The sequence below is a fragment of the Schistocerca nitens genome, chromosome 1 (genome assembly GCF_023898315.1).
Source record: "Schistocerca nitens isolate TAMUIC-IGC-003100 chromosome 1, iqSchNite1.1, whole genome shotgun sequence".
Lineage (NCBI taxonomy): Eukaryota > Metazoa > Arthropoda > Insecta > Orthoptera > Acrididae > Schistocerca > Schistocerca nitens.
The window spans coordinates 732,994,069-733,020,491 of NC_064614.1; the positions used below are offsets into that span (position 1 = coordinate 732,994,069).

At 39.4% G+C, this 26,423-nt stretch overlaps 1 protein-coding gene across 5 annotated transcripts in view; it reads right to left on the reverse strand.

The window, feature by feature from the left end:
- LOC126259991 (poly(U)-binding-splicing factor half pint) overlaps positions 1-26,423 on the reverse strand; it is a 136,078-nt gene that overhangs the window by 18,790 nt on the left and 90,865 nt on the right. For 4 of the 5 annotated variants that reach the window (XM_049957128.1, XM_049957163.1, XM_049957148.1 and 1 more), the window contains 5 exons: positions 17,118-17,244; positions 16,753-16,951; positions 15,402-15,446; positions 10,221-10,332; positions 9,809-10,060 (listed from right to left, as the gene is read on the reverse strand). In XM_049957128.1, coding sequence (XP_049813085.1) covers positions 9,809-10,060; positions 10,221-10,332; positions 15,402-15,446; positions 16,753-16,951; positions 17,118-17,244 — 735 coding nt within the window. Of the gene's footprint in view, positions 1-9,808; positions 10,061-10,220; positions 10,333-15,401; positions 15,447-16,752; positions 16,952-17,117; positions 17,246-26,423 lie in introns of all 5 variants that reach the window. The other variant, XM_049957138.1, reaches the window with a different exon arrangement.

Here is a 26,423-nt window from a genome sequence, read left to right on the forward strand (position 1 = left end):
TCTATTTGTTAAAAGAAAAGAAAAAATTCCTTGACGTTTATATTTATGTGCTGCTCCAAGACTCTGCTGTCAATATCTTTATTCTTGGCTTGTGTGTAACTTCTGTGTTTCTTTCAGTAAATGTGGTTTTTTTTCGTATCCAGGGTGTAATTACAAAGCTAATAAAATGTTTTCTTGCCTTTAAAATAATATTTTTCATCAGGTTATGGGCCCAGTACACGCGTAAAGGCAAACAACATAGTTTAATTAAAACAATATTTGAAATGAGCCTATGTCTGTAAAGAAACATGACTGCTAGCGGCGATTATAAGGTCAGCATTGATAAGCTTGAAGGACCTGACGACTGGGCCAAATGGAAATGGCACATTTCTATGGTGCTGCGTTCATATGGACTAGAAGATATTATTAACGGTACACGTGAATGTGTAGAGTTGCCGCAAGATGCGACAAGTGCACAAAAAGAAGCGTATGTGGAATGGCACAAGGACGACGCAAAGGCAGCAAGTCTTATAGCAAGTGCGCTAAGTAAACCTGTTGCAGAACTCGTCTTAACATGCAAGAATGCTAAAGAAATCTGGGACAAATTACGCGCCCGATTTGAACGTAGCAGTACTCAGCGTTTGAATATGTTGATTGAAACATTTTTCCGTGTTAAACGTGATGAAACTGAAGATATTAGTGCACATGTGGCCAAACTACAAAAGTTATTTGTGGACCTGAACGATGAATTAGCAAAACATGATCTCTGGGATACGATACCGACAGAAAAGCAAAGCTTGAATTTATTGATTGAAAAACTCTGTACTATTGAACTGCGTGAACAAGACATTAATGGAAGTGCAGCTTTTGTCGTTTCTAAAACAAGAAAACGGCAAACAAGTAATCAGCAAGTAAAGATGACGAAGTCACAATTAAAACAGAAGTTTCCGTGTAATATATGCAAACAATTAGGTCACTGGGCAGCAGTGTCCACAGCAATAAAAGAAAAGAGAAGAAGCGAGAAAGTGAACACGCTGCATTTACTTCATACGCTATGGGTGTGTGTACCAGTAATCACAGTGACCCAAATAAATGGTATTGCAACAGTGGCGCTACAAATCATATCACTCCCAACAAACAGTATTTTGTTTTGTATAGTGAATTTGATGTTCCTCAAGTCATTTCATTGGGAAAACAAGATGTCAAAATGTGTGCGTACGGTCAAGGAACAGTTTACATCCAAATTCGACGAAACAATAAATGGTACAATGCTAGAATGGACAATGTTTTGTACGTCCCTGATGCAAGTGCTAATCTGTTCTCTGAGAGAGCCATTGCCTGCAGAGGCTACAGTACTAATTATAGTTATAATAATGTCTGTGTTCGAAAACAAGTCAGTGGCAATATTGTTATGAGAGGTTATGTGAAAAATGGACTTTGTGTGTTGAACATGCGTGTTGTTAGAAATGCAAAAATGAATCGTGTGAGCTTGATGACTTCATCCGAAATATTGCAAGTATACCATGAAAGGTTTGGTCATCAAAATAAACAACATGTGAAGAATATTTTAAAAGGAATGAACATTAATGTGGAAGATGCCAAGAGTGAATTTTGTGACGGCTGTGCGGTTGGAAAGATGCATAGGCTGCCATTCAAAACACGAACAATACGTGCTACCAGTACTGGTGAATTAATCCACGCGTATGTCAATGGACCAATGAGCACGAAATCTTTTGGAGGTAAGCATTATTATGTATGTTTCAAAGACGATTTCAGTAAATTTCGTCGAATTTTCTTTTTAAGACACAAAAGTAAAGTGTGTACTGTGCTTAAGCAGTTTTTAAATGAAGCACGAACTAATGGACATGTTGTCAAACAATTTAGATGTGATGGTGACAAAGAATTTAACAATAAGAATGTCAGTGAACTGCTTGCAGACAGGGGAATGGAGCTACTGATTCCTCCTCCTTACACTCCTGAACAAAATGGTGTGGCTGAACGGGAAAATGGGACCATAGTTGAAGCTGCCCGGTCAATGCTAAATCCGAGTAAATTACCTAAAGGGTTGTGGGCAGAGGCATGTAACACAGCAGTCTACCTAATAAATCATACTGGAAATTCTTCAGTTGAAAATAAAACCCCTTATGAACTATGGTTTAATCGACCAGTAGGACTACTTGATCATCTCAGAATTTTTGGCACAGGCTGCTATGTTTACATTAACAAACAATTCCGTTCCAAGTTTGATAAGGCAGTTTTTGGACGACTTGTTGGATATGTTAATGACAAAGATGGGTTTAGAGTTTGGATTCCATCTAAAAGAAAAGTGGTGTTGAGTCACGATGTGAAATTTAAGCCAGAAATTGTTTGTGGTTTACATAGTGATCATGTTGAATTTGAAGTCCCTCAGGAAGAATTTAATGATCCGAATTCATCTAAAGATGATCAATGTAAATCTCCTAGGCTGTACACTTCTGGAGGAAGTCAAACTCAAGAAAAAATTGGCACACTCGATTCTAGAGAAAGTCAAGAGTCGAGTGAATCTGATGAAAATAAAGAATTAACAGAATTTCTAAAAGCAGGAGCTGCTGAATCTTCTTCTAATGAAGAGAAACAGAAGAATAAAAGACAACGAAGAAAACCAACCTGGATGGAAAGCGGTGAATTTTGTACGGCAACAAAAGTTGATGCACTTGAATACAAAGATCCAAACTGTTTTTCAGAAATATTGCAGTCAAACGAGAAGGAAGAATGGATGCAAGCTATCAGTGAAGAACCTCAATCTCTAAAGAAAAACAATACCTGGGTGCTAGTTGACCGTCCAAAGAATGCCAAAGTATTGCAAAACCGAAGAAGAATTAAAGATTTATGCTGATGCAGATTTCGCAGGTGATAACTGGACAGGGCGCTCAACAACTGGAATTCTTGTAAAGTACTCAGGTGGTGCAGTGTCATGGACAAGTCAGTTGCAGAAAGCAAAGCAATAATTTCATGGTTTTTTTCTTTTGGAGGAAGTGTTAAAAGAAAAGAAAAAAAGTCCTTGACGTTTATATTTATGTGCTGCTCCATGACTCTGCTGTCAATATCTTTATTCTTGGCTTGTGTGTAACTTCTGTGTTTCTTTCAGTAAATGTGGTTTTTTTCGTATCCAGGGTGTAATTACAAAGCTAATAAAATGTTTTCTTGCCCTTAAAATAATATTTTTCATCACTATTAAATTCTGACTACAAATAAAAAGGTAGCTAACTGAGAAGACGATTTAGTTGCAATCAATCTCTTTTCATCACTACCAAAAAATGGCCAGGTCTTTTCTTTTGCTAGAGTATAATATATTTGGTGAAATTGATGTTACATGCTGCTCAATGGAGCTAATTAAAAAGTATTCACTGTTAAAAAAGGAACAGTGTCTATGCACTACAAGGAGTTTAGAATAGATTCTAACCTCCTCAATGAAGTGTCATGGAGCTAACCCTCTTAACATCTTTGTCCTGCGCAACAGCAGCAAGTCTACATTACGTAGCGTCTGAACAAGAGTTGGACATGGCGCTAATGTTAATAGTCCATTAAAATAAATTATAGTCAAATTAGACATTGCCTGTGATTGCACCAGTGGCAGGAGTATGAGCTCTTTCTTTCCGAATTCTTCATAATAAATCTTTATATGATCTCAACTGCCAAAGCTTCATCTGCAGTTGTAAGATGGTCCTATATCTATTACAGAACGTAAAAATGTCTACCTTATGAATTTAAGACGACCCTGTATTTTTCAAATGGCAAATTGGGGGAAAAAAGAAATCATCAACTAATCAGATAAATACCACATTAATTCGAAACAAGGCCCCGGGAGTAGACAACATTCCATTAGAACTACTAATAACCTTAGAAGAGCAAACCCAGACATAACTCTTACCATCTGGTGAGCAAGATGTATGAGTCAGGTGAAATACCCTCAGACTTCAAGAAGAATATAATAATTCCAATCCCAATAAAAGCCGGTGCCGACAGATGTGAAAATTACCGAACTATCAGCTTAAAAAGCCATGGCTGCAAAATACTAACACGAGTTCTTTACAGACAAATGGAACAACTGGTAGAAGCCGACCTCGGGAAAGATCAGTTTGGATCCCATAGAAATATTGGAACAGGTAAGGCAACACTGACCCTACGACTTATCTTGGAAGATAGATCAAGAAAAGGTAAACATACGTTTCTGGCATTTGTAGACTTAGAGAAAGCATTTGATAATGTTGACTGGAATACTCTCTTTCAAATTCTAAAGGTGGCAGGGATCAAACACAGATTGCGAAAGGCTATTTAACAATTTGTACAGAAACCAGATGGCAGTTATAAGAGTCAAGGGACATGAAAGGGAAGGGAGTGAGACAGGGTTGTAGCCTGTCCCTGATGTTATTCAATCTGTATATTGAGCAAGCAGTAAAGGAAACAAAAGAAATTCTGAGTAGGAATTAAAATCCATGGAGAAGAAATAAAGACTTTGAGGTTTGCCGATGACATTGTAATTCTGTCAGACAGCGAAGGACTTGGAAGAGCAGCTGAATGGAATGGACTGTCTCTTGAAAGGAGGATATAAGATGAACATCAACAAAGCAAAATGAGGATAATGGAATGTAGTAGAATTAAATCGGGTGATGCTGAGCGAATTAGGTTAAGAAATGAGACACACAAAGCAGTAGATGAGTTTTGCTCGGGGAGCAGAATAACTGACGATGGTCAAAGTAGAAAGGATATAAAATGTATACTGGCAATGGCAAGGAAAGCGTTTCCAAAGAAGAGAAATTTGTAATATCGAGTATAGATTTAACTGTCAGGAAGTCGTTTCTGAAAGTATTTGTATGGAGTGTAGCCATTTATGGAAGTGAAGCATGGACGATAAATAGTTTAGACAAGAAGAGAATAGAAGCTTTCGAACTGTGGTGCTACAGAACAATGCTGAAGATTAGATGTGTAGATCACATCACTAATGAGGAGGTATTGAATACAATTGGGGAGAAGAGGAGTTTGTGGCACAACTTGACTAGAAGAAGGGATCGGTTGGTAGGATATGTTTTGAGGCATCAAGGGATCACCTATTTAGTACTGGATGGCAGCATGGAGGATAAAAATCGTAGAGGGAGAACAAGAGATGAATACACTAAGCAGATTCAGAAGGACGTAGTTTGCAGTATGTACTGGGAGATGAAGAAGCTTGCACAGGATAGAGTAGCATGGAGAGCTGCATCAAACCAGTCTCTGGACTCAAGACAACAACAACAACAACAACAACAACAACAACAACAACAACGTAGCTTTCCCATCTAGTATACCAATTTTATTGCAGTAATTGAAACCTCGATAAAAGACAAAAATAAAGAGTTTGCATAAATTAAAAGGAAGGTCTCAATTTAATGTAGCATTAAATCAAATAGCTAGTCATTTTATTGACTCAGATGATGGTGGGGGTGGTGGTGAAGAAGTCTCATACTCCTCTACAGAGCCTAGGGGACGATGTGGGAGACTGCTGTAATAGGCAAGGTTCTAGCGGGAGTGGTTTGCCATTGCCTTCCTCCGACTGTAATGGGGATGAATGATGATTATTAAGATGACACAACAACACCCAGTCATCTCGAGGCAGTGGAGATTGCAATTTCCCTTCTATTATAACCTCACCGTTTGTCATGTCTTCAATCTCTTCCTTCTCTCTTGTCCTAAAGTGGGATGCAACACTAATTGGGAAATTACAGAAGGTTTCTGTTTGATGATAACCATTTATTGTTACTGTTAGCTTTCTCCACTTTAACCAAATTTCACAGGATACTACTTGCCACTGCTTTTAACCAGTGTATCTGATAAACAATGTCACTAAGCCTTTATTAACTTTGTGCCCCCACTGGCAAATCATCTCAAGGAGTCAGTTTTCATGAAAGACTCATACAATCATCCACTACAACAACTTTATGGAGTATCTGTCAACTGACTCCTATTGCTCGTGGCACTAAACTCTGGGCAAAACCCACCCATTGTAGTGGCCAGAGAAGTATTCAGAAGAGCTGTGGAAACAGTAACCTAACAGGATAGATGGTTAAACCTTACAGTGCCAAATACAATCTAACCGAATCGCGCGGTACGCACGAAAAGTGCCAGGTACAATCTAATCGTACTGCCATTTATGCGCACTTTTCTTTCAAAGTGAGGCACAGATCATGGTATATAGATGTCATAAAGACAAACAAAGGTCAAAAGATAGCCGCCAAGTACTTCGTTTCGACTGTTAATGGTCCGCAGCTCGTGGTCGTGCGGTAGCGTTCTCGCTTCCCACGCCCGGGTTCGATTCCCGGCGGGATCAGGAATTTTCTCTGCCTCGTGATGACTGGGTGTTGTGTGATGTCCTTAGGTTAGTTAGGTTTAAGTAGTTCTAAGTTCTAGGGGACTGATGACCATAGCTGTTAAGTCCCATAGCGCTCAGAGCCATTTCGACTGTTGATGGCAATAATCAATATTTTCGAGTTCCAAACACAAGGTTGTTTTTCGTTCGTTTCGAAGGTAATATGGCTCAGCTAAGCAAGAAGTCTCATTTGAGTGCGATGTATACCGTGGAAAGTAGTGAAAGTGAGAACAATTTTGACGGTCGGTTTTTCGGGCAGTGGATTGATCTATGAGTGGTCTAGTGGTGATATCTCAGCATGTGAGTCATCAATAGCTGAATCTGCACCCAGCAGCGATGAAGATGATGTTAAAGAAATGACTTCAGCCAGCGACACGTTTGCTGAAATTGGAACTGATGAGTTGGACAATCCTGCTCCTCACTGCTTCATGTTTTTGGAATTATCAAGCCCCAAAAAGTACCAATAAATGCTACGCCAATTGATTTTTTAAACTTGTCGCCCCCCCCCCCCCTCAGTGCAACTGTTGACGATAATTGCAATGGAAACAAACAGATATGCTCGGCTATTTCTCGAAGCAAACGTAAACTTATCAGTGAACTCTCGTTTGAGAAAGTGGTATCCTACCCAGTGCCAGAAATGAGGGCTTTTGTGGCAGCTATACTAAATATGGGACTTGTAAAGAAACTGACAATTTTTAGTTACTGGCCCATAGAGGAAAATATGGCAACTTCATGGTTTTCCCTGAATGTTTTCACGAAATAGATTTCAGTTACTCCTAAAATTTTTCCACTTGGCAGATAATAGAAAATTGCACCCTCCTGGGCATCCAGCGTATGACTCCATTGCAAAGTTTGATATTATGCTGAACATTGCCAATAATGTGATTCGTCACCATTATACGCCTCATCAACAGCTGAGTGTTGAAAGTCTTGTTGGTTCTAAAACTCATTCTCAACTCATCCAGTATCTCCCTAATAAACATCACCACAGATGGGGGTGTAAAGTTCTGGATGCTATGTAATTCTGTGGTGAACTACTGCCTTGGACTTTGTGTGTACCGTGGAGCAAGATGTGAAGCTGACAGAGTGGAGGTAAAAGAGCACAGATTAGGCTATGTAGTTATTACAAAATTAAATTACTTGCTCTTGGTAATTACATGAACTAGGGCACCACATTTTATGTGACAATTTTTGCACGTCAATTCCAGTAATGGAAAAACTGTATTCCATAGGAACCTTCCTCACTCGCGCAATTCGGAGGAACAGAAAATTTCTCACACCTAATCTGCTTTCCAAATTTGACATTGGGCAGGTCCAATCCTTTAGAAAGGCCTTTGTGCTTCTCTGTGGCTTCAGGGAAAAGATGTCACAGAAAAATCCAGTTCTGTTGATCAGTTCCTCCTCTACTGCAACAGTGTCAGACAGAAGTATCTGCAAATGACAACCTTTGAAGAAACCTGATGTCATATTCCAATATAATAAATACATGTGAGGGATTGATTCCACAGATATGATGACATACTGTTGTCTGTATGAGAGGAAGACTATGTTTTCAGCATAATTGGCAGAATGTTTCTGAATGCTTAATTCTTAATAAAGAAAATCTATCTTCGTCCAAGAAACCACTCACACGTCTGAAATTCAACAGCAAAATCATCTGCACGTTGTCCCGGGAGTGGTTCAAGATACAAAACTTAGCACTAACTACATCAAGTGCAAATGCAGCACCCCCCACAGTGTATGGTGCAGAAATACTACCAGGAAAGAAGGAGTGAGCCTGTGTTGTGTGCTCTACAAAATATACAAGGCGACGATCAAGAACAATGTGTGTACTCTGTAAGAAGGGATTACATACCAAATGTGTTGGTCAACATTTGTGTGTCAATAAATGATCCTAAAACTTAATTGGTATTATGTTATTTTCTGTTGGAACTAGCGACAAAATTATAGATGTTTTACCCATTTTTTGTATAAGTATTTTCAGGGTGCATTATTTTCTAAAATATGTGACAGTAACGCACAAACAAATATTATATTGTTCAGAATAATATGTAGATTGATAATATGAACACAAATTTTAAGTTCAATTATATTGCATGAGGCTAAATATGACTTAAAACCAAAGTTTTAATTTTTTCCGTACAAAAACTCTAATACAAATATTGTGTTCTTTAGAAGTATGAGGCCTAATAGTGTACTCTGCTCATATTCCTGTAGTTGAAGGTACTAGCTATAAAAGAAAAAAATTAAGGTCCTATGATAAACGGTTCAGATTTTATGGTAAGTTTAACAAATTTCTGCAATTCACTACAAAATCACCTGGCACTTTTCAGCTGATACCTTGAAAATCACATGGCCCCAAAAGGGTTAAATAAGGGAATGGCTGGCACCCCCCACCCCCACCACTTTAACAGGCCTAACTACTCCCTATGTTTGACTGAACTGATGTAGGAAAACTGGGAAAAAAATAAATCAAATGGTCCACTCTTCCTGAAGACGAAATTATTCCATATCCATACTTCGGAATGAAATATGTGCTTATGTGTATCAATGAGACATAAACTCAACCGATTTGATGAAACAATGATTTTCCCCTTGCCCATACACACAAGTTGGTTACAGATACCATATTAGCAATCAGGCCAAATTCTACCCTTTATAAAGTATATCGGCTGACGATTAGAGATGATAATTTTTTGCTCTATAGCATGCTACGAAATGCAACCTGAAGTAAACACTACACAATTTATTTGCATATAAGAATAGTGTAATAAGTATATATATAAAAACAAAGATGATGTGACTTACCGAACGAAAGCGCTGGCAGGTCGATAGACACACAAACAAACACAAACACACACACAAAATTCAAGCTTTCGCAACAAACTGTTGCCTCATCAAGAAAGAGGGAAGGAGAGGGAAAGACGAAAGGATGTGGGTTTTAGGGGAGAGGGTAAGGAGTCATTCCAATCCCGGGAGAGGAAAGACTAACCTTAGGGGGAAAAAAGGACGGGTATACACTCGCACACACACCCGTCCTTTTTTCCCCCCTAACGTAAGTCTTTCCGCTCCCGGGATTGGAATGACTCCTTACCCTCTCCCCTAAAACCCACATCCTTTCGTCTTTCCCTCTCCTTCCCTCTTTCCTGATGAGGCAACAGTTTGTTGCGTAAGCTTGAATTTTGTGTGTGTGTTTGTGTGTCTATCGACCTGCCAGCGCTTTCGTTCGGTAAGTCACATCATCTTTGTTTTTAGATATATTTTTCCCATGTGGAATGTCTGTCTCTCTCTCTCTCTCTCTCTCTCTCTCTCTCTCTCTCTATATATATATATATATATATATATATATATATATATATATATATATATATATATATATATATATATATAGGGTGCACACAAACTTTAATACAAGCAGCAGCAATGACAAAGATTCAAATTACCAACCTGCTACTGTAGCAGTAACTGGTGTTGTAACGGCCTGAGGCCGGAATTGAGGTATGGCAAGGCCTGGAGGTGGTATAACTGCTGGTAATACACCAGCATGTGCCTGCCCAAGCGCAGTTGGGGCTACAGTTGGGATAACTGGCACAGTGGGGACTGTCTGCAATGGCAGTGTTGGTATCACTGTTGGCACTGCAGGGACATTAGGTATTATAGGTAACTGTGATGTTCCCACACCACCCAATTTTGAGAGACCTGTGAAAGTAATTTTCTCTTGTAAAAACACACACACACTACACATGCCATTAATTTATACTACATAGTAAGAATTTATTTGAAAACAAATGTTTACATGACAGAAATAGTTTTAGGAGCTGAAAACCCAGTTGAAATATCAATAACTTTTGTATCATACCTAATGCTACAGCATTACTTGCTACTGCATCCATTGCTTGAATTTTTGCTGTGGCAGCTGCAGCTGCCACAGCTGCAGCAGTTGGCATCATACTTGTTGTTCCTGATGTACCCTGAAACCACAAGTCTCACATTAGATCCACTAATAAGCACTTACATAATTAGCAATTTATGAAATATTTATCTTTGTGTCAATTTCAATTACAGTCCCTTATTACATATTTAGTAACTTATGGAATCATGCTGAAGATTAATTTTCTGTCACTTCTTTACGAAACCATTTTGGATTTAAGGCTGACAAGAAAAGACACCTTAGTGTATTTTCAACACTGTGGTGTTGTAAAGGATCAGCTACTAAGTATATGTGTTATTTGTTTAATTTCTGTCTCAGTCGCATATTGTCTTTAATGGCGACTAGTTTAAAATGATTCCATTCATTTTCAAACTATTCATGCATTTCCAACATTTCACTAAAACAATTCGAATGGAACATTCAAAACCCTTGTTCATACACCAGGCCATAATAGTAAATGTCATTAGGAGAACTTGACAGGCTTCTTCAGCTGTTTTTCAAGTTCCACTGGAATATTTTTACAGACATCTATTAGAGACACAAACAATGGTCCTTGCTCCTCCCATCTGCAGCAATACAGTAAAGGTTCTCTATCCCTAGCCATAATCCAGTACAACATACTGTTCCTGCACTGATGACTAACCCCCCCACCCCTCTCCGAATGGCCTAACCATCAAATTACTCTCTTCCAGCAGCAACCCCTTCTTATACAATGACATCTATCTGCTCAAATTCCATTAGCCCATAGCCATCACCAACTGAGTCCTGTAAAACCTTATAAGTCAGGCCCAAACCTTCTTGCAATATCTCCTCTCCATCCATAAAATTCTACTGCTCTGTAATCCCAAATTCCTACATCCCACATCCAAGACAAACTTTTGCCCTCCAGGAACTAGAGCTGCACGTACAATGCCACCTCAAAAAAACTCTCCCTATCAGTTCATCTACACAACTATCCGCAATGTCTACAAGAGTCTAATCAAACCTCCCTGACAGCCACCAAACCCTGGCTCGTAGATCTATACATTTACCACAACCCACCACCAAACAATCCAGACACTAAACAGTCCTGAACCTGTTCTCCAAAAATCTCAATTCCTTCTGAAGGCCTTACCTTTTGCCCCACTCCCAAACTCAATCCTGCAGGGGTTTATTACAGACATTTTCTCCTTCTCCCAAGCCCCTGCAGTAGAAACACCTTTTTGTTACCAACCCAACCAATCAAGTCTGATCCAAAACCAATACTGAATGCTGCATAACTCAGTTCAATCCTCCATCCAATAGTAATCAATCCTCAACAACCCCAAAGCTACTCCTTTTAAGAACCCAGAATTTCCTGACCTCTAACCTTGCTGCACCATCATTTCACAAATCCCTCAACATGGAAACCATCCTTACATCTGCAGAAAGAACCAAAATCCATCATCTAAATTGATCCTGACCTTATAATACTATCTACTGAGAAAGGCTCCAAAACTGTGGTTATGAACCACAGAGATTAATTACCTGGCAGAGGTCCTCTGGCAGCAGTCTGCACTACTGTTGATGCCATTTCCCTCCTAACATCCCGATGACGACAACACACCACACATTTCCCAACACTCAACTGACTCCAAACCTATAATCTCCCTCCTGGTCACCATGACGAACTATTATGAGATATAAGTTCCACCTTTTATGCAAAAAAGAGCTGCAGATGCAAAAAGGTGAATACTGTGAAGTACTTCTCCTTCCTAGGCATCACCTACAAATCCATGGTACAGCAATGGGCACCCACATGACACCATCCTATGCTTCATGGGCCATCTAGAGGAATTCTTTCTAAACACCCGCATTCTTAAATGCATCACCTGGTTCAAATTCACTGATGAACAAATAAAGAGTGATAGTTGTTTTTCTGGTTTCTCTCTCAGGTCCTACATTATTCTCATACGGATGTTTGAATGTACTCAAGAGAGTGGTATTACCGTAGCCATTGTTAGTTGTGTTGTGAAAAGTAATAACGAAAATGTTGGGGAAAATATACCCCTGTCTGTGAGAAGTGTGGCTGTTTATTTAGTAGTGCAATAAAGAGAACTTGCAGAAGCATTCCCGTGATCTTCACCACTGTTGGATCGACAGGGAGGTGGAATGGAAAGATCCGGACAAAAAAAACTACTATGAGAAGAGAGGATAAAGGTACTACAACTTTCATTTACCCCATCATACACCCCCCCCCCCCCCCCCAGCAGATTGCAACTGATGTCAGATGCAGTCAAAGTCTGGCTCTATTGCTGTGAGACAGTAAACGAGTGTACGAGTTGTGCTTGTGTGTATGCACATGCATTTTCCAATTCAAAAGAAGGACCTTGTCTGAAAGTTAATATTTCAGCAATCTTTTTCATCATGCTTGCCTGTGACTCAAGGTCTTCTCTATGTGGTGAGCAACAATCTATTCTTTCCATATCATTGTTTTATTAGAATGGAAGTAATATTTCCAGAGGCCATTGAAACAATCATTTGCACAATAGGTGTCAAAACATCAAACATTTTTTATAAGCCTTGCCCGGGCATCCATAAACTAAAATCAGTCATACAACAGAGTCCATGTAAGTAATGCTCTGAAATTACTTTCAATTCCTCCAAAACTATGCTGAAAGCAAATCCAGTGATTTGTTACTATCGTCTAAGCCATAAACGATTGGCGGTTCACGCATGTTTAGCCACAGACAGAAATGCCATTGTTGACAATTCCAAGTGACAATTGTGGTATGCACATGATTTCCACTTGAAGGAACCAAATATCCTGCAAATTATGTCTCTCGCTTGCTTATACAGAATTTATCACTTACCACTGCAATCAGTGATGACAACTTGCAACAAATGAAATAGAAATTCACTGAACAACTCGCTACGACCACATTTACAGCTCACATTAGCTACAACATTCACAGCAGAGGGCTGAGAACACTACTGAACACTCATTGGCTGTTGGAGTATTCATGATGTAGATAGCCAGAACAAGCCTAAACTCAACTGCCACTGTTCATGACTCCAAATATAGTTCTACTTCTGGATACATCATCTCTTTAAGTCCTAAGTTCTAGTGGGTGTAGTGTTAACTAATGTGAGCACAAACTACACACTCACTGATATGCAAGTTCTTTTCAGTAACCCATGCATTATTATAAGCACAATATTATCAGCATTATTATAAGCAAAATATCATTTATGCAATGTGAGAAATGACCAGCAATAGTAACAGAAGAGAGAGTTGGACCATGATATCCCTATATACAGCAGAATTCAACAGGATATCAAGCTCTGCTCAGTCACATGGTATGCAAAGCACAAATGTAGGCAATATGTAGAAAACAACAAATAAACTACAAGCTACCACTCAGGTTAAAAGTTTGACAATTTCGTGAAGCACTAGAGGAAATAGTATTAAATCTTGTTCCAAACATGGATAGTACAAATTCACTTCATATTTGAATACACTTTCAATAAGAGTTGTCATATGATATATGTATGTAATGCCATTCCTTAATTTATTTACTCTGATGCGAAATGATATACAGCTCACTGTAATGTAGCAATTTATATTCTCTACTAAATATACAGAATGAGTAATACACATTAAAAAAACTGAACTGTTTCACTCTCATTTTGCCATATTTCAAATTTTTACAGGGCTAATATCACTTTAATTTCATAGTTTGATCTGTGTCCTTTCACTGCAACAGTATTAACTATTATTTTTTGTGTTGTTTGGCAGATCGACTGCATTCTAGAAATAATTGAAGCCAATAACCATGTCTGTGCCTTCAGGGGTGGCTAATTCTTTACAACCATCAGTAATATTTGCGAAACAGGGCTCATACAGAACAAGTGATGGTACAACATACCTGAAAGTATGGTCATCAAATTCCATTTTTTGTTTCATTACATTCCGTTCACCACAATTATAATTTTGATCAGTCACTTTCAATGGGATTTCGCGCTTATGCATACTCTGGTATATACCAACACTTTTAGTGGTTACTTAAGTGAAACCAAGAGTAAAATGCAAAAATCCTGTCCTTCATATGGAATACTATTTCATTTGGTTATTAGGGTTATAATGATTTACCAAGTAGGTTGGAAAAGAAAATTACAATCCTTGTTCATAAACTATATCACCATATGAACACGTTACCAGATTGTACTTAGTTTGAAGGCAAGATGCAACAGTCTGATGAAACATGAAAATAAATTAGAAATTAAATGCCTAATAAACAAAATAAAATAGAATTAGAGTGAATTATTACTGCACAAATAAATTACAGCAGTTAGACAATACGAGGAGCTAGTATCAACAGAAGTCACTAGCTCATCAGATGACAAAGTTTGAGATTTCCTACTATGTGACAAACAGCTTGAGCCAGTTGGGAGATGCTCAAAACACAGCACTACATGATATCCCATAACCAAATATTTTCCTGCCAGTATTATGGAGCTCATCAGGATGTCAATGTTACAGAATTATTTCTGCATATAAGGTTATGTTGTCCAACAATAACAGGTAACTAACATTAGGTTAACTTTGCTACTTAACACTGTTATTTTTCTCGTGATCCTGCCAACAATACACATGACTTTACTTTTACTTCTTTTCTTTACTTCCAGCACCACACAATTTCACCCAACACCTTCAGATTTAATTTTTTTCTATCATTCTCCCACATGGCATAAACTCAGTGCTTTAATTAAATGCACATGACACCCCAGCCAATAACAAGCTAAATTTAAGTGCTGAATAGGATGACAAGTTTAATTATTTCAAATAATTAGGAAAAATGCACAACAAACATTTTCAAAGTACAAACTTAATATGGATGACCACAGGCTCCCCCCCCCCCCTTTTCAATTATTTATATAAATCTTGCAGATAATTTAGAGGAAGCCTCTGATTGATATTTACATCAAATGATGTCATTTTATAACTTTTTATTTGAAAATCTGATTATGTTTAGCAAAATAGCAGTAATTGAGTGAGAGATTGGTTGCTCATACTCTATAGGAAACACATGATAACAAAACAAAACTGACAGAAACATAAACTAAAGGAAGGAATGTGATTCTACTCACATGGGCACGCATGCTGGCTGAATCCCTACGAAGTGCTGCAGACCCCTGGAAAAAAAAAGTCCAAAACTTAAATAGGCCTGACAACTGGCAAATAATCAATTTAATATTATAACAGGACTAAATTATTGATAGGAGCAGGAAAATTTAATTTCATGTAAATGATAACATTAGAAATCACGTCACTGTTCATTTTTACGAAATGTCGCAAAATTTGGCAATTCCTCTATTCCCATGTGAAAATTTAAATCTGAGGGCAACTATTTCCTAAACCTGGTAATTTATAGTTACTGAATGTTTAAATTGAATTTTGAATTTTTTCTTAGGGCTGACGTTCATTCATGATCTTAAAATGACAGTTCACTTCCGGTATACACAAACAAGGCTCTATGACTGTGTGCTTTAATTTATAAAACCCTACTTGCAACAAAATCCCTTCCAGGAACAGTTTTTGTCACCTACGTGACACTTCTGTGCAAATCACCCAAAAATACACTTCTGTGCAAATCAACCAAAAATGATGTGTTTCGAGATATTTTTAAAATGGTGCAACAATTAAACAGTATATTTTTTTAGTACAGCTATAGGGTGGTGGTGGTGGTGGTGGTGGTGGTGGTGGTGAATGTTATAAGTGATGACAAGTAAAGAGTATGTTATGCAGAATTGGAATTACAGGTTTCAGGAGTGTAGATATGCGGAAGGGATATAAATATGTTCACAATTTAGTCGAAAAGTAACTTTCCGTAGCAGCAGGAAAAGTGGGCATTGTCAAATATATGTTACTATGCTGTAGGCAGTTCGATTCCATGTTGAAATAGACTCAAATTAGCTGTTTTGATGCCATAGTAAACTGCTGACGGATTGGTGGAATCTCATAGCAGAATAGAACATTGAACAGTTATGACAATGCTTGATTTTGAAAAACTCTCAGGCGTATGACTGCAGAATTATTTTCCTTTAATTGAGTAGAATTAACAGTTTTTACATTTTCACTCCACTGATGTAAATGAATGCGATATTGATATCAATACGGAACTTGAAAAATAAGCCACCGAAACTAATGAAAATAATACAAAAGATTAACAAAAAACAACACTGCAATTTGCTATATAATAAAATGACATTTTCCTGTCCATAATTACCAACAGTATTGTGACTGATGAACATGTATCTTCCAGCTATGGTGTATAAGCAAGGCAAAGCAAAACACACACACACACACACACACACACACACACACACACAGTTTGTATTCAATTAAATAGTTTCATTCCATACACACACACACACACACACACACAGTTTTATAAATTCCGTAAGTGGTTTTTCTTTTTATTTAAATTAATATACTGACCTGTAAGGCATTTGGAGGTGTTATTGCTCTGCCAACTCGCAAGTACTGTCCTCCCAAGTCAAACAGATTCATAGAAGCAATAGCTTCTTGGGCTGCTTGCTGTGTTTCATATTCAATGAATCCATATCCTTTGTGCCTGTTCGGTGTACTTCCCGGCGCAAGTTTGCAGTACTTTATAGGACCAAATGCTTCAAATACACTGTAAAATAAATAGATACAGCATTAGAGTTTTCCATAAAATCATTTACGTATCTGATGGCATTTACAAGATTCATGGCCGTTCAATCTATTGGAAATAAATGAATTATAAAATCAAGCTCCACATTTACTGATTGTACAGAACACTACTACTGATTTCCACTCACCTCTTTATATCCTCTTCAGTGAGATCTGGGTGTATTGAAGCAACATAGATGCGATTATACTGCTTAGCTTCCTCTGTAATTTCATCAATTACTGACTGAGCTTGCGGCATGTTGCTGGGTCGTCCCACCTGTAGGAGGACACCCACAATTAAACTGTTTAAGGACAAGGTGGACTGCCTCCGTACTTTCTGCATCTGTTGTCCTCGGCTGCCTCTCTACACACTTTATAAAGAATGGAGGCAATTACACAAAAAAACATTTAAAATGTTATAAGCCAACGAATCTTTGGTAGATATAAAAATGTATTGCCTCCAAACTTTGTCACCAAAGACTACCTGGCATATTGATTTTGTTTCTCACTTAGCTGTTTTCCTGGTACATATATATAATAAAAAACAGGACTGTGTTATCTTTGTAAACCAGATAACCATAATACATTACATTCCACATTACCAGTCTCAAGATTAATTGTGGGCTACTTTTTTAATTCACATGGCACATTAGTTCTCAAATTCTCTATGGCAATAAAACCAGGCACTCTTTGGTGTATGTAATTCTATACTGAAAATGAGGATTTGAATGCAAAAGCAATCTGGAAAAGTTTTGAAAGAAGAAAGTTATTCCTGTAAGAATTTGTTTGCTGGAACTATAGATTATAGCCAGTTATGAACAAAACTGAAATACTGGATAACACTGCATTGCAACTTGTTCCTCAGGAAACATTTACCACTTTAACAATTTAACTTATTTGAGTGATTTTACATTGCTGTTTCGCCATTTTTTTAAATACAAAAGTGCCATGATTTAGGCACACCATATATCTTAAGGATACGTAAAAGTTAAAGTAACCTTCACAGAACATGGAAGCAACTATTCAAGAACTACATGGAACAGTTTTACTAAGCTTTGACTTTATGGTAGAACCTCACAATTATCTATTTTATGTACAAAACAAAAACACAAATATCAATGTTCCTGTTGCCCTTCGGAAAGTCTACTAAAAATATATTGTGGTCCAGTTACACATTTTAACCCTGCCTTACACCCTTTCTTAACCAACATACATAGTCTACTATTTTGTGTGCAATCTGAAACAATTTAAAGTTTGTGCTGTGCTACACATCAATGTCATATTAATGCCAAGATTAAGGTATACTCCCCCCCCCCCCCAACGCCAAGTACATTTTCTGAATTACATCCCAACATTTTGCTGAACCAATGAAAACTGTAGATCTCTCATATAACAGCAAGACCAGATCAACTTCACGAAATTCAACTATTAGTGATACAGAACTAAACCTAACATAAGAATCCATCCAAGATTTTGCCTAATATTAATCTTGTGCAATTTACAGTAGGTGTAATGTCACTTACATTTGAATGTCCAGTTAAGATGTTACGTTATATGAACAGAATAAGGTTAAAGTGATACTTATCTCTATCCAGAAAAAGCAAAGAAAACAAAGGAAAGATGGAAAATACAAAATCACTACATTCAACTATACGAACAGAACTCGCCAAAGATAATGGGATGACTGGTGGAGGGGAAATAAAAAAAAAATAATATCTAACAGGATTTACCTGTATCAAGCTATAGACTTAAAAAAACAGTCTCAAAAAGTTTAAAATATGATAAGAACTGCATTAACACATACAACCACAAAGCAACAATTGGGGAGGGGTATGATTGTACCAAAGTTAAAAACAATGACTGAAAAATCAAATTACAAATAGGATTAGCTGATAATACAGTGATATACCTACAGGAGGTAATATCAGTCAAAGAAAAGTTGCTATAATGATATGTCCAGAAATCAACACATGTTGAGGTACGAGCCAATCTTTTCTCTAATTACCATCCATTTGTTATGTAGAAGTAGATGCTCGTAGTTATAATACATCCTGACACATCCTTAAGCCCTCCTTGGCAATACATCTGGCTCCGTTCGGATTGCACCACAGGCTCTTTTAAGTCTGCACATTGTTGAGGGGTTGGGCAAACACCAATGTCTTTAAATGGCCCCACAGACGAATCTAATGGATTCAATTCCTATGTTTGGGGAGGCCATGCTATCTGACCACCTCGATCAATCCAATGTCAACAAAATGCTTTGGTAAGGTAACTCTGCACGATTGTAGAGAATGCAGTGGCGCCCCACTGTCACAGTCATATTCATTGTGCAGAAATCTGTGATACACAACTGATTATCTGTTTGATAAAGTGCGTGGTTCTGCAAGTTCGTCACTGACAATTCCTGCCTGAACATTGATACTGAACTGGTTGTGATGCCGCACTTCCACAATTGCTCGAGGGTTTGCATCTATCCACACATACATGTTGTGGTAATGGGACAATGAACTGCAACAGTAAATAAAATGTCCTTACATCAATAGGTATTGGTTTTCGGATGTACAATTACAGGAGCTTTTCTTCTACTTTTGACCAATACTATCTCCAGTAGAATAAGACTTTTTTATATGAACATTGAACATTAAGTATGAAACTGAGAATAATCAGAGGATTGCAATTAGGTTTAATTTGGAAAAACAGTATACAGAACAGCCTAGAAGAAAAAAAATTTGATATTTAAAAAAAAAAAGAGAGAGAGAAAGAAAGAAGAATCCGAACTACCAGAAAAATTAATACATGAAGAGCTGGCAACTCAATGCATTCATAAGTTGATCATTGTTCTTCACACTGCAGAAAGGAATTTTTCCTTTTAATGTCTGATGTAATCCTATCCCTGCTCTTCACTTTACAAATTTCCTATCCCTGCTCTTCACTTTACAAATTCTGACCATTTGTTATAACAGCTTCTTCAATATGTCAATGTTGTACTTGCCTGTCTGCTTTATTTTCCATAACTCTTTACTATCAGGAAGTATAAAACTGTATTTTTCTTTAACACAAATCCACATTTAAGAGTTTTTACAAACAAACACACACACACACACACACACACACACACACACACACACACAAACTAAAATTACAACTGAAGATATTCCCATGCACAATTTATTATTGGGCTAGTACTTTATTCTCTTTGTGGCATTCTGGTGTGATCATACTTAAATGTCTGAAAAAGCAGCTTCTGTCCATATACTAACTTAAACCACTAACAAGCCATCTTACCATCTCATCCCAATGGAAAGGTGGAAATGCAGGTGCACTGTATGATCAATATTGAAGAAAACAGTAAAGAAATAAGCTAAAGCAAGGAAACATGTAGGAGAGGGATGAACTGTGTATTACAAAAGGTACCAGAAAAAGTCTCACAGTGGCTGCGGGAGTGAGCATTTGGGAGCATATGAGGTTTGTGTGTGTGTACGCACCTCACACATTAGTCCACACACATGATGATTGTCTTTCCCATGTTTTATGTACTGGAAATTGGACGATTATGGCAGTGAAATGATTTCCAGACATTTAGCTGGAGAAAGCAAGCCAAATGGTATATGTTTTATTAAGACCACTGATGTTATTTTATTTCAATAAAGCAAAACACATTTAGTGACAAAAAGATGCATTTTGTTGGAGTCGAACGACAGATTTAAAATACCTTCACTGCTTTCAGAAATAATCTCAGAGAAAGTAGGCTTCTTGAAAGAAGTGTATAAGGTGGGGAAGAGTTGTGTAAACCAACACTATAGGTGGCCAACAATAATATGCTGGTTCTACTATGTTCGTTATTGTCAGTTATTACCAATTGTGTTATGTGTCTTATACTACAGGTATTGTGGCGTGAATTTTCTTTCAACAAATACATGAGTACATAAAGTACAAACTGCCAGCCACTGCCACAATTTTCTTTTTCTTATCGTCCATACTTTCTTAATACATAAACTACTTTTGAAGTACCAAAATGTATTAGAATAAATCAAATGACTATAAAACACCGCACCGCACAATGTACTTGCAGTGAGACCGTTGCAATTCCTGGAATACATCGCCTGTGGTCTCTGGTCTGCCAAGGAGCACCACAGTCCTGGGTTCATGGATAAACCATGAAAATCCACCGCATTATGCTCCACACAGATAGACCCAGCCTGCAGGCAAATCGCTGAGAGTAGATCCGACAGGCATGGCCCGCACATTAGTGGGAAACTATGGGCTTTAGATTGGCAGGCCCGATCCATTAGAGATACCCACAGGAATTACCTGCAGTTTTGGCCCATCGTGGATGTCCACTTGGTTGGCCAGCTATTCATGTGTCACAGACAACATGTTGAGGAAATGAGATCACGGTGATCACGCACGCAACAGATAACTTGTGCAAATACTCTGAGAATCAATACTAATGAGGATAGGTAGCAACTCACCGTAAAGATGATTGCTGAGCCAGAGACAGGCACAATCACACTCACAAAACTAAATTTTTGGCCACAGCCTTTGTCAGAAAACGAGAGTGCACACATTCACACTATCACTCACACACAACTCGTGCACACATGACTGTTGTCTCCAGCCACTGTGTCAACAAGCTCTCAGAATCAGATCCAAATAAACCATTCCTCACACCCCCTGCCTCTCATCAAAGACTACAGGCTTCCAATTATTCTAATTTGTCTTTAGAAACAGGATACACAAACCACATTCTTTTTGAACAAACCTTACATGCTGCCACAAATCAAACTGATTTGACATTCTCATTAAACTTCAATACATGAACTCGCTAATTAAAAAGAAGGAGACAGACATGGAGTCCAACAACACACCAGCCATGCTGGATCAGAGAATGTAAAAACAACCATATGCCTGTAACAAGACTTGCAATACACAGGTTCCATCATAAAATCTGTGTTAACAACAAATTCCATGAATCATGTAATGAGTAGAGTTAGTTGATCGATTGGGGAAGGTGAGCAAACAGCGAGGTCATCGGTCCCATGAAATAAGGTGGTTGAAACCAAGAGAGGAATAACACAAACAGCAGAGCCCAGTCAAGGGGAAGGGAAAATGGACAAACAAATAGCTAACAGGTATGCCTGGTCAGCAGGAAGACGAAGGAACAGGAGGACAGCAGGGGAAATGGTGAGAGCACGGGCACCACAAACGCTACGCCACCGACCCTTCTTGAATCCCACACCATACCATACCATACCATGCCACACCACACTATGTTCATGACAATGGGGACAACAGCACAAGAGACTCGTATAGGGAAAAAGGCGGGACAACCTGGCCGATGTGGAGGCAAGGTCTAGGCCTCCACAACCAACATCAATGCCAGAGGGAAATTCAAGGACTTAAACCTGGAAGGACAAACCATTTTCATGAAGAAAACTGAGGGCAGACAATCATGTGAAGGTTTTCTGCTAACACCCCGGACAAGGAAGGCAGGAGGGTATATTTACTGCAAAGGGCCAAAAGGTGGGGGCAGTCCAGCAAAATATGTATCACCACGAAGGGGTCCCAGAAACTTCCAAAGAGAGGTGGCTCACTGCAGACTAAAAAACTGTGGGCTAAACGAGAATGGCCGAAACAGAAGACGGCAAAGGATGCTAGATTCCCAAAAAGAGAGGCTGAGCGAACAATACCACGTGGTGGAGTCTCCTTGATTGCACAAAGGTTATTACATGCGGGTAGTCTTCCAAGAGCCAGCTCACGACTGAGCAAAAAGGGAATCTGACCCCAGAGGGGTCATGGAGAATGGGGTAGATGGCCGACCATCCGGCCCCCCCTCCCCAGCCACATGATTAGCAAGTTCATTACGTGGGATACCCAATTGGTCGAGACCCAAAGGAAAACAACTGAACACGCAGCATCGCCAAGATCAGCGAGAAGTCGTGGATGGCAGAGATCACAGGGTGGCAGGAAAAACAGCAAGAGTCTGTACGAAACAAAACTTGGGTGAGGGCAGACTTTTTAATAAAGGAGAAGGCCCGTTCGACAGCCATCGATTTGACAGTCAACACCCCACACGTGGCAGGCAAGAGATAGTGTTCTGTGCCAACAGAAGATGTGAAGGCATATCCCACATGAGCGGAAAATGCATTGCAGCCAAATACGATTGAACACTTGGAGGAGATATTGGCGTTGTGGAGGACTGAGGTGTTTAATCGTTTGGTTATGGATGGAATCAGAGCCAGGGGCAGAATCATGGGAACAAGAGAAGGCCAGGAGAAGCTCTCATTCAGTAAAAGGTTTATTGCAGGAGTCCACCTGAGAAGGAGTAAAACGTAAGTAGAAAGCTTAAACCTGCTATTTCTGGACAAGGAAGGCTGCCAAACAGGTGGCTGATGACAATGCTATCACAAAACGGGACGTGCGGTGTTCCGCGAGAACTGATGGATCCCTACGAAGGCCACCTGGAAGGGCAAGATGTGGAATAGAAGACTGCCGCTAACACCCTTAGAGGGTACAGAGTGTAGCCTAAAATCATGACACTTGTACAAAAGAAACTAGGGAGGAGACAAAGCATTCCCAATACACCTGCTTGCTCTGTTTCATTAAGTAAGGGCTCTAGCACAAAGACGAAAGTTAGTAAGACCAGTGGACGACGGATGTTGCAAGGAGTGATGATGATCCAGATGAAGATGGCAATACTATGCTCCACCATGGAATTGGCTGATGGGGAACAGGACCTATAGAGTAAGAACGGCAATGCCAGTAGTGTGGATTAGATTAAATACAAATCCGTCAGTACAATACAGTTCCATTGAACACGCATAGAACACAGATATAAATGGGAGGTGAATGGGTCACCATCCGTCACTAACGAGGACAGGGTGACATCCATAAATAAGAGGTCAGACTAGGGTTTGAGGGGGGGGGGGGGGGGGGGGGAAGGCACTTCTGGAAGTACCGGGGGTGGGGGGCCTTGTCTTGATACTTCTGTTCCTCCTCTTTCTTCTTCTTTTTCTTCTTATCTGTCATAAATTGAGGCAGGGCAGGGCACGGAAGGAGAGCAGTCTTCTGCATGATCTGGAACTGAAAGAGAGCAGGCCCCCTTGGGTGCATGGATTGCGAGTCACGTGGCCAAATTGTAGTGGCATGCCTCTGGCCTGAGACACGCTGCGGAGAGGAGTCCTGGGAGGGTTTTCCATCACCGGCGGAGGGGATACTTCTCTGGCCAGGGAGGGAGAGTGGCGTCCACAGCGCAGTGCACAGGAACCGCAGAGGAGGGGAGAGGAGAAGAGGGTGGAGATAGGGTAAGGAGGAGTGGGAAAGGATGCAACAGAAGCAAAGTTACATGTCATCAACACACAGTTAAGTCAATCATATTTTGATGAGCCTCAGTGTAGGACAAACAAACAAACAAACAACTTATACTCCCAAATCATCTTCCTTCTTATAAACCGGTGAGTAGGAAGAGCGATGGCCAAGACAATTAACACATATGGGCGGCGGAACACAGGGTCTCCCCTCATGGATGGGGTGTCCACAACCACAAGGAGGGTCGGCCGTACAGCAGGAAGATGTGCCCGAAACGCAAGCACTCAAAACACCTTATGGATGGTGGGGCATTTGCCTTCACGTCACACCAATAACACACAATCTTGACTTTCTCTGAGAAGTTATCCCCTTAAACGCAAAGGTAAAGGCACATGTATCAATGCGATTGTCCTTATGACTTTCTGAACAGGTCTGGTTGCTCCAGATTGGCCCGGAATTCCTGATTAGCTTGAAGGATGAAGTCCCATTGAAAAATGACTCCCTGAACTTTTTTCAATGGGACTGCAGATTGGGTGGCAGATGAAGTTCTGATCAACAGTAAACCTGGCAGCATCTTTCTTAGAGACTATTTCACCAAACTTTCCACAAAAAAATAATGGCTTGGTGGTGATGAACATGTCCGCGTCAGTCCTAGCACAGACAAGATAGTGGGAAAAGTGTTTCACCCCAAGCTGGCACGCTGGCCCCTCTTCCCAGTGATAGAAAGGCTGCAAGGTCCTTAGAAGCAGCATTAAATGATCCATTACCAACCAAAGAGACGGCCGTAGAAGAACGGCCAGTTTTCTGGAGCTTCATACAACTCATGTGCGAATCATTTGTCCTGATACTACCCAAGCCAATCAGGGGATCTCTGCATTGGTGCCAACAGCAAGAGCCATCTGGCACAGTGGCCACTGCTGGGTGTTCCGATGTTCCAGATTAACAAGCAACCACTCCTAGGCATACACAGTGGGGAGGGGGGCACTAGCTCAGGTATCATAAGTGTGATCCCTGTGCTCAGCCAGATGGGTACATAACAGCCCCACCACATGACTGGCTATATGTCCTGGTGGCCTAGGAAGACAGAACAAGAAGGAAATGTAGTCGAGAATGGAAGAATGGGCCGCAATAGCTCAGGGTGCCGTATGCACCATGCACAAACTCACAAAAGATCCCCAAGACCAGCCCCCCCCCCCCCCCCCTGCCATGGGAGGTGGCCGGAGGAGGTGAAAGTATAAATGCATGCTACACATATAAGGATGTGAGAAGAGAACAAAAACTATATCAGACTATAGTGCCGATTAAGGGGAAAAAAAAGCTTTATATATAATGCTCAATTTCAGTGCACTTTTCTTATTAGTAAGGAAATTACAAATAATGAACAGTTTCCCGAGACAAATGTGAAAAGATACGACACGGATTTTTTCACCACCACTAATTTTCAGAAGCAATAAATACAGACTATAAGAAGGAAATCAATAATGATGAAGACCGTATAAAGATGCTATGCAACGAACTTTGGGGCTTGAGGAATAAGCAGTGATTTCCATGTCACACTTGAAGTTGTACTATAAAAATTTATGACTTGAAGCTGTGTACCAGATACTGAAAACCTGTATGAATCAAGCAGTGTTGTGAAATGGAGTACTGCATTTGCCCGAATATAATATGACTCTCCCCTTTTTTAAGACACTCCCTGAGAAAACTTTATTCCTAACATATTCTGAGTAATCAAAATTAAAGACTGATTTACCCACAAAGTACCTGCCAAAAGAGTTAACATTATACCTATTCTAACCGTATGCCATCTATTGATTGTTTACATTTTGACAACACTCCGAGAAATAAAATAAATGAATAGAAATGGTGTACATTCATTTTCAGACAGGTTTCTTTTCTACTTTTTTTTGCTTACGAACCCTTCAGCCTGTGGTATAACATTTTTAATCACCACCACCATCCTCCTAATAGCACAGCTGAGGCCCTCATTATCGTGGTACCTGAGAACACACCCATTTTTTCATGAATATATATCGGATTTCGATTCTACACTTACGTGAGAATGTTACAATGTTTCTTGCTTCCAAATGTAACATCTGCCCACCACTCACTCATCGGCTGTGTAGATCCAGCAGTTGACACACCCC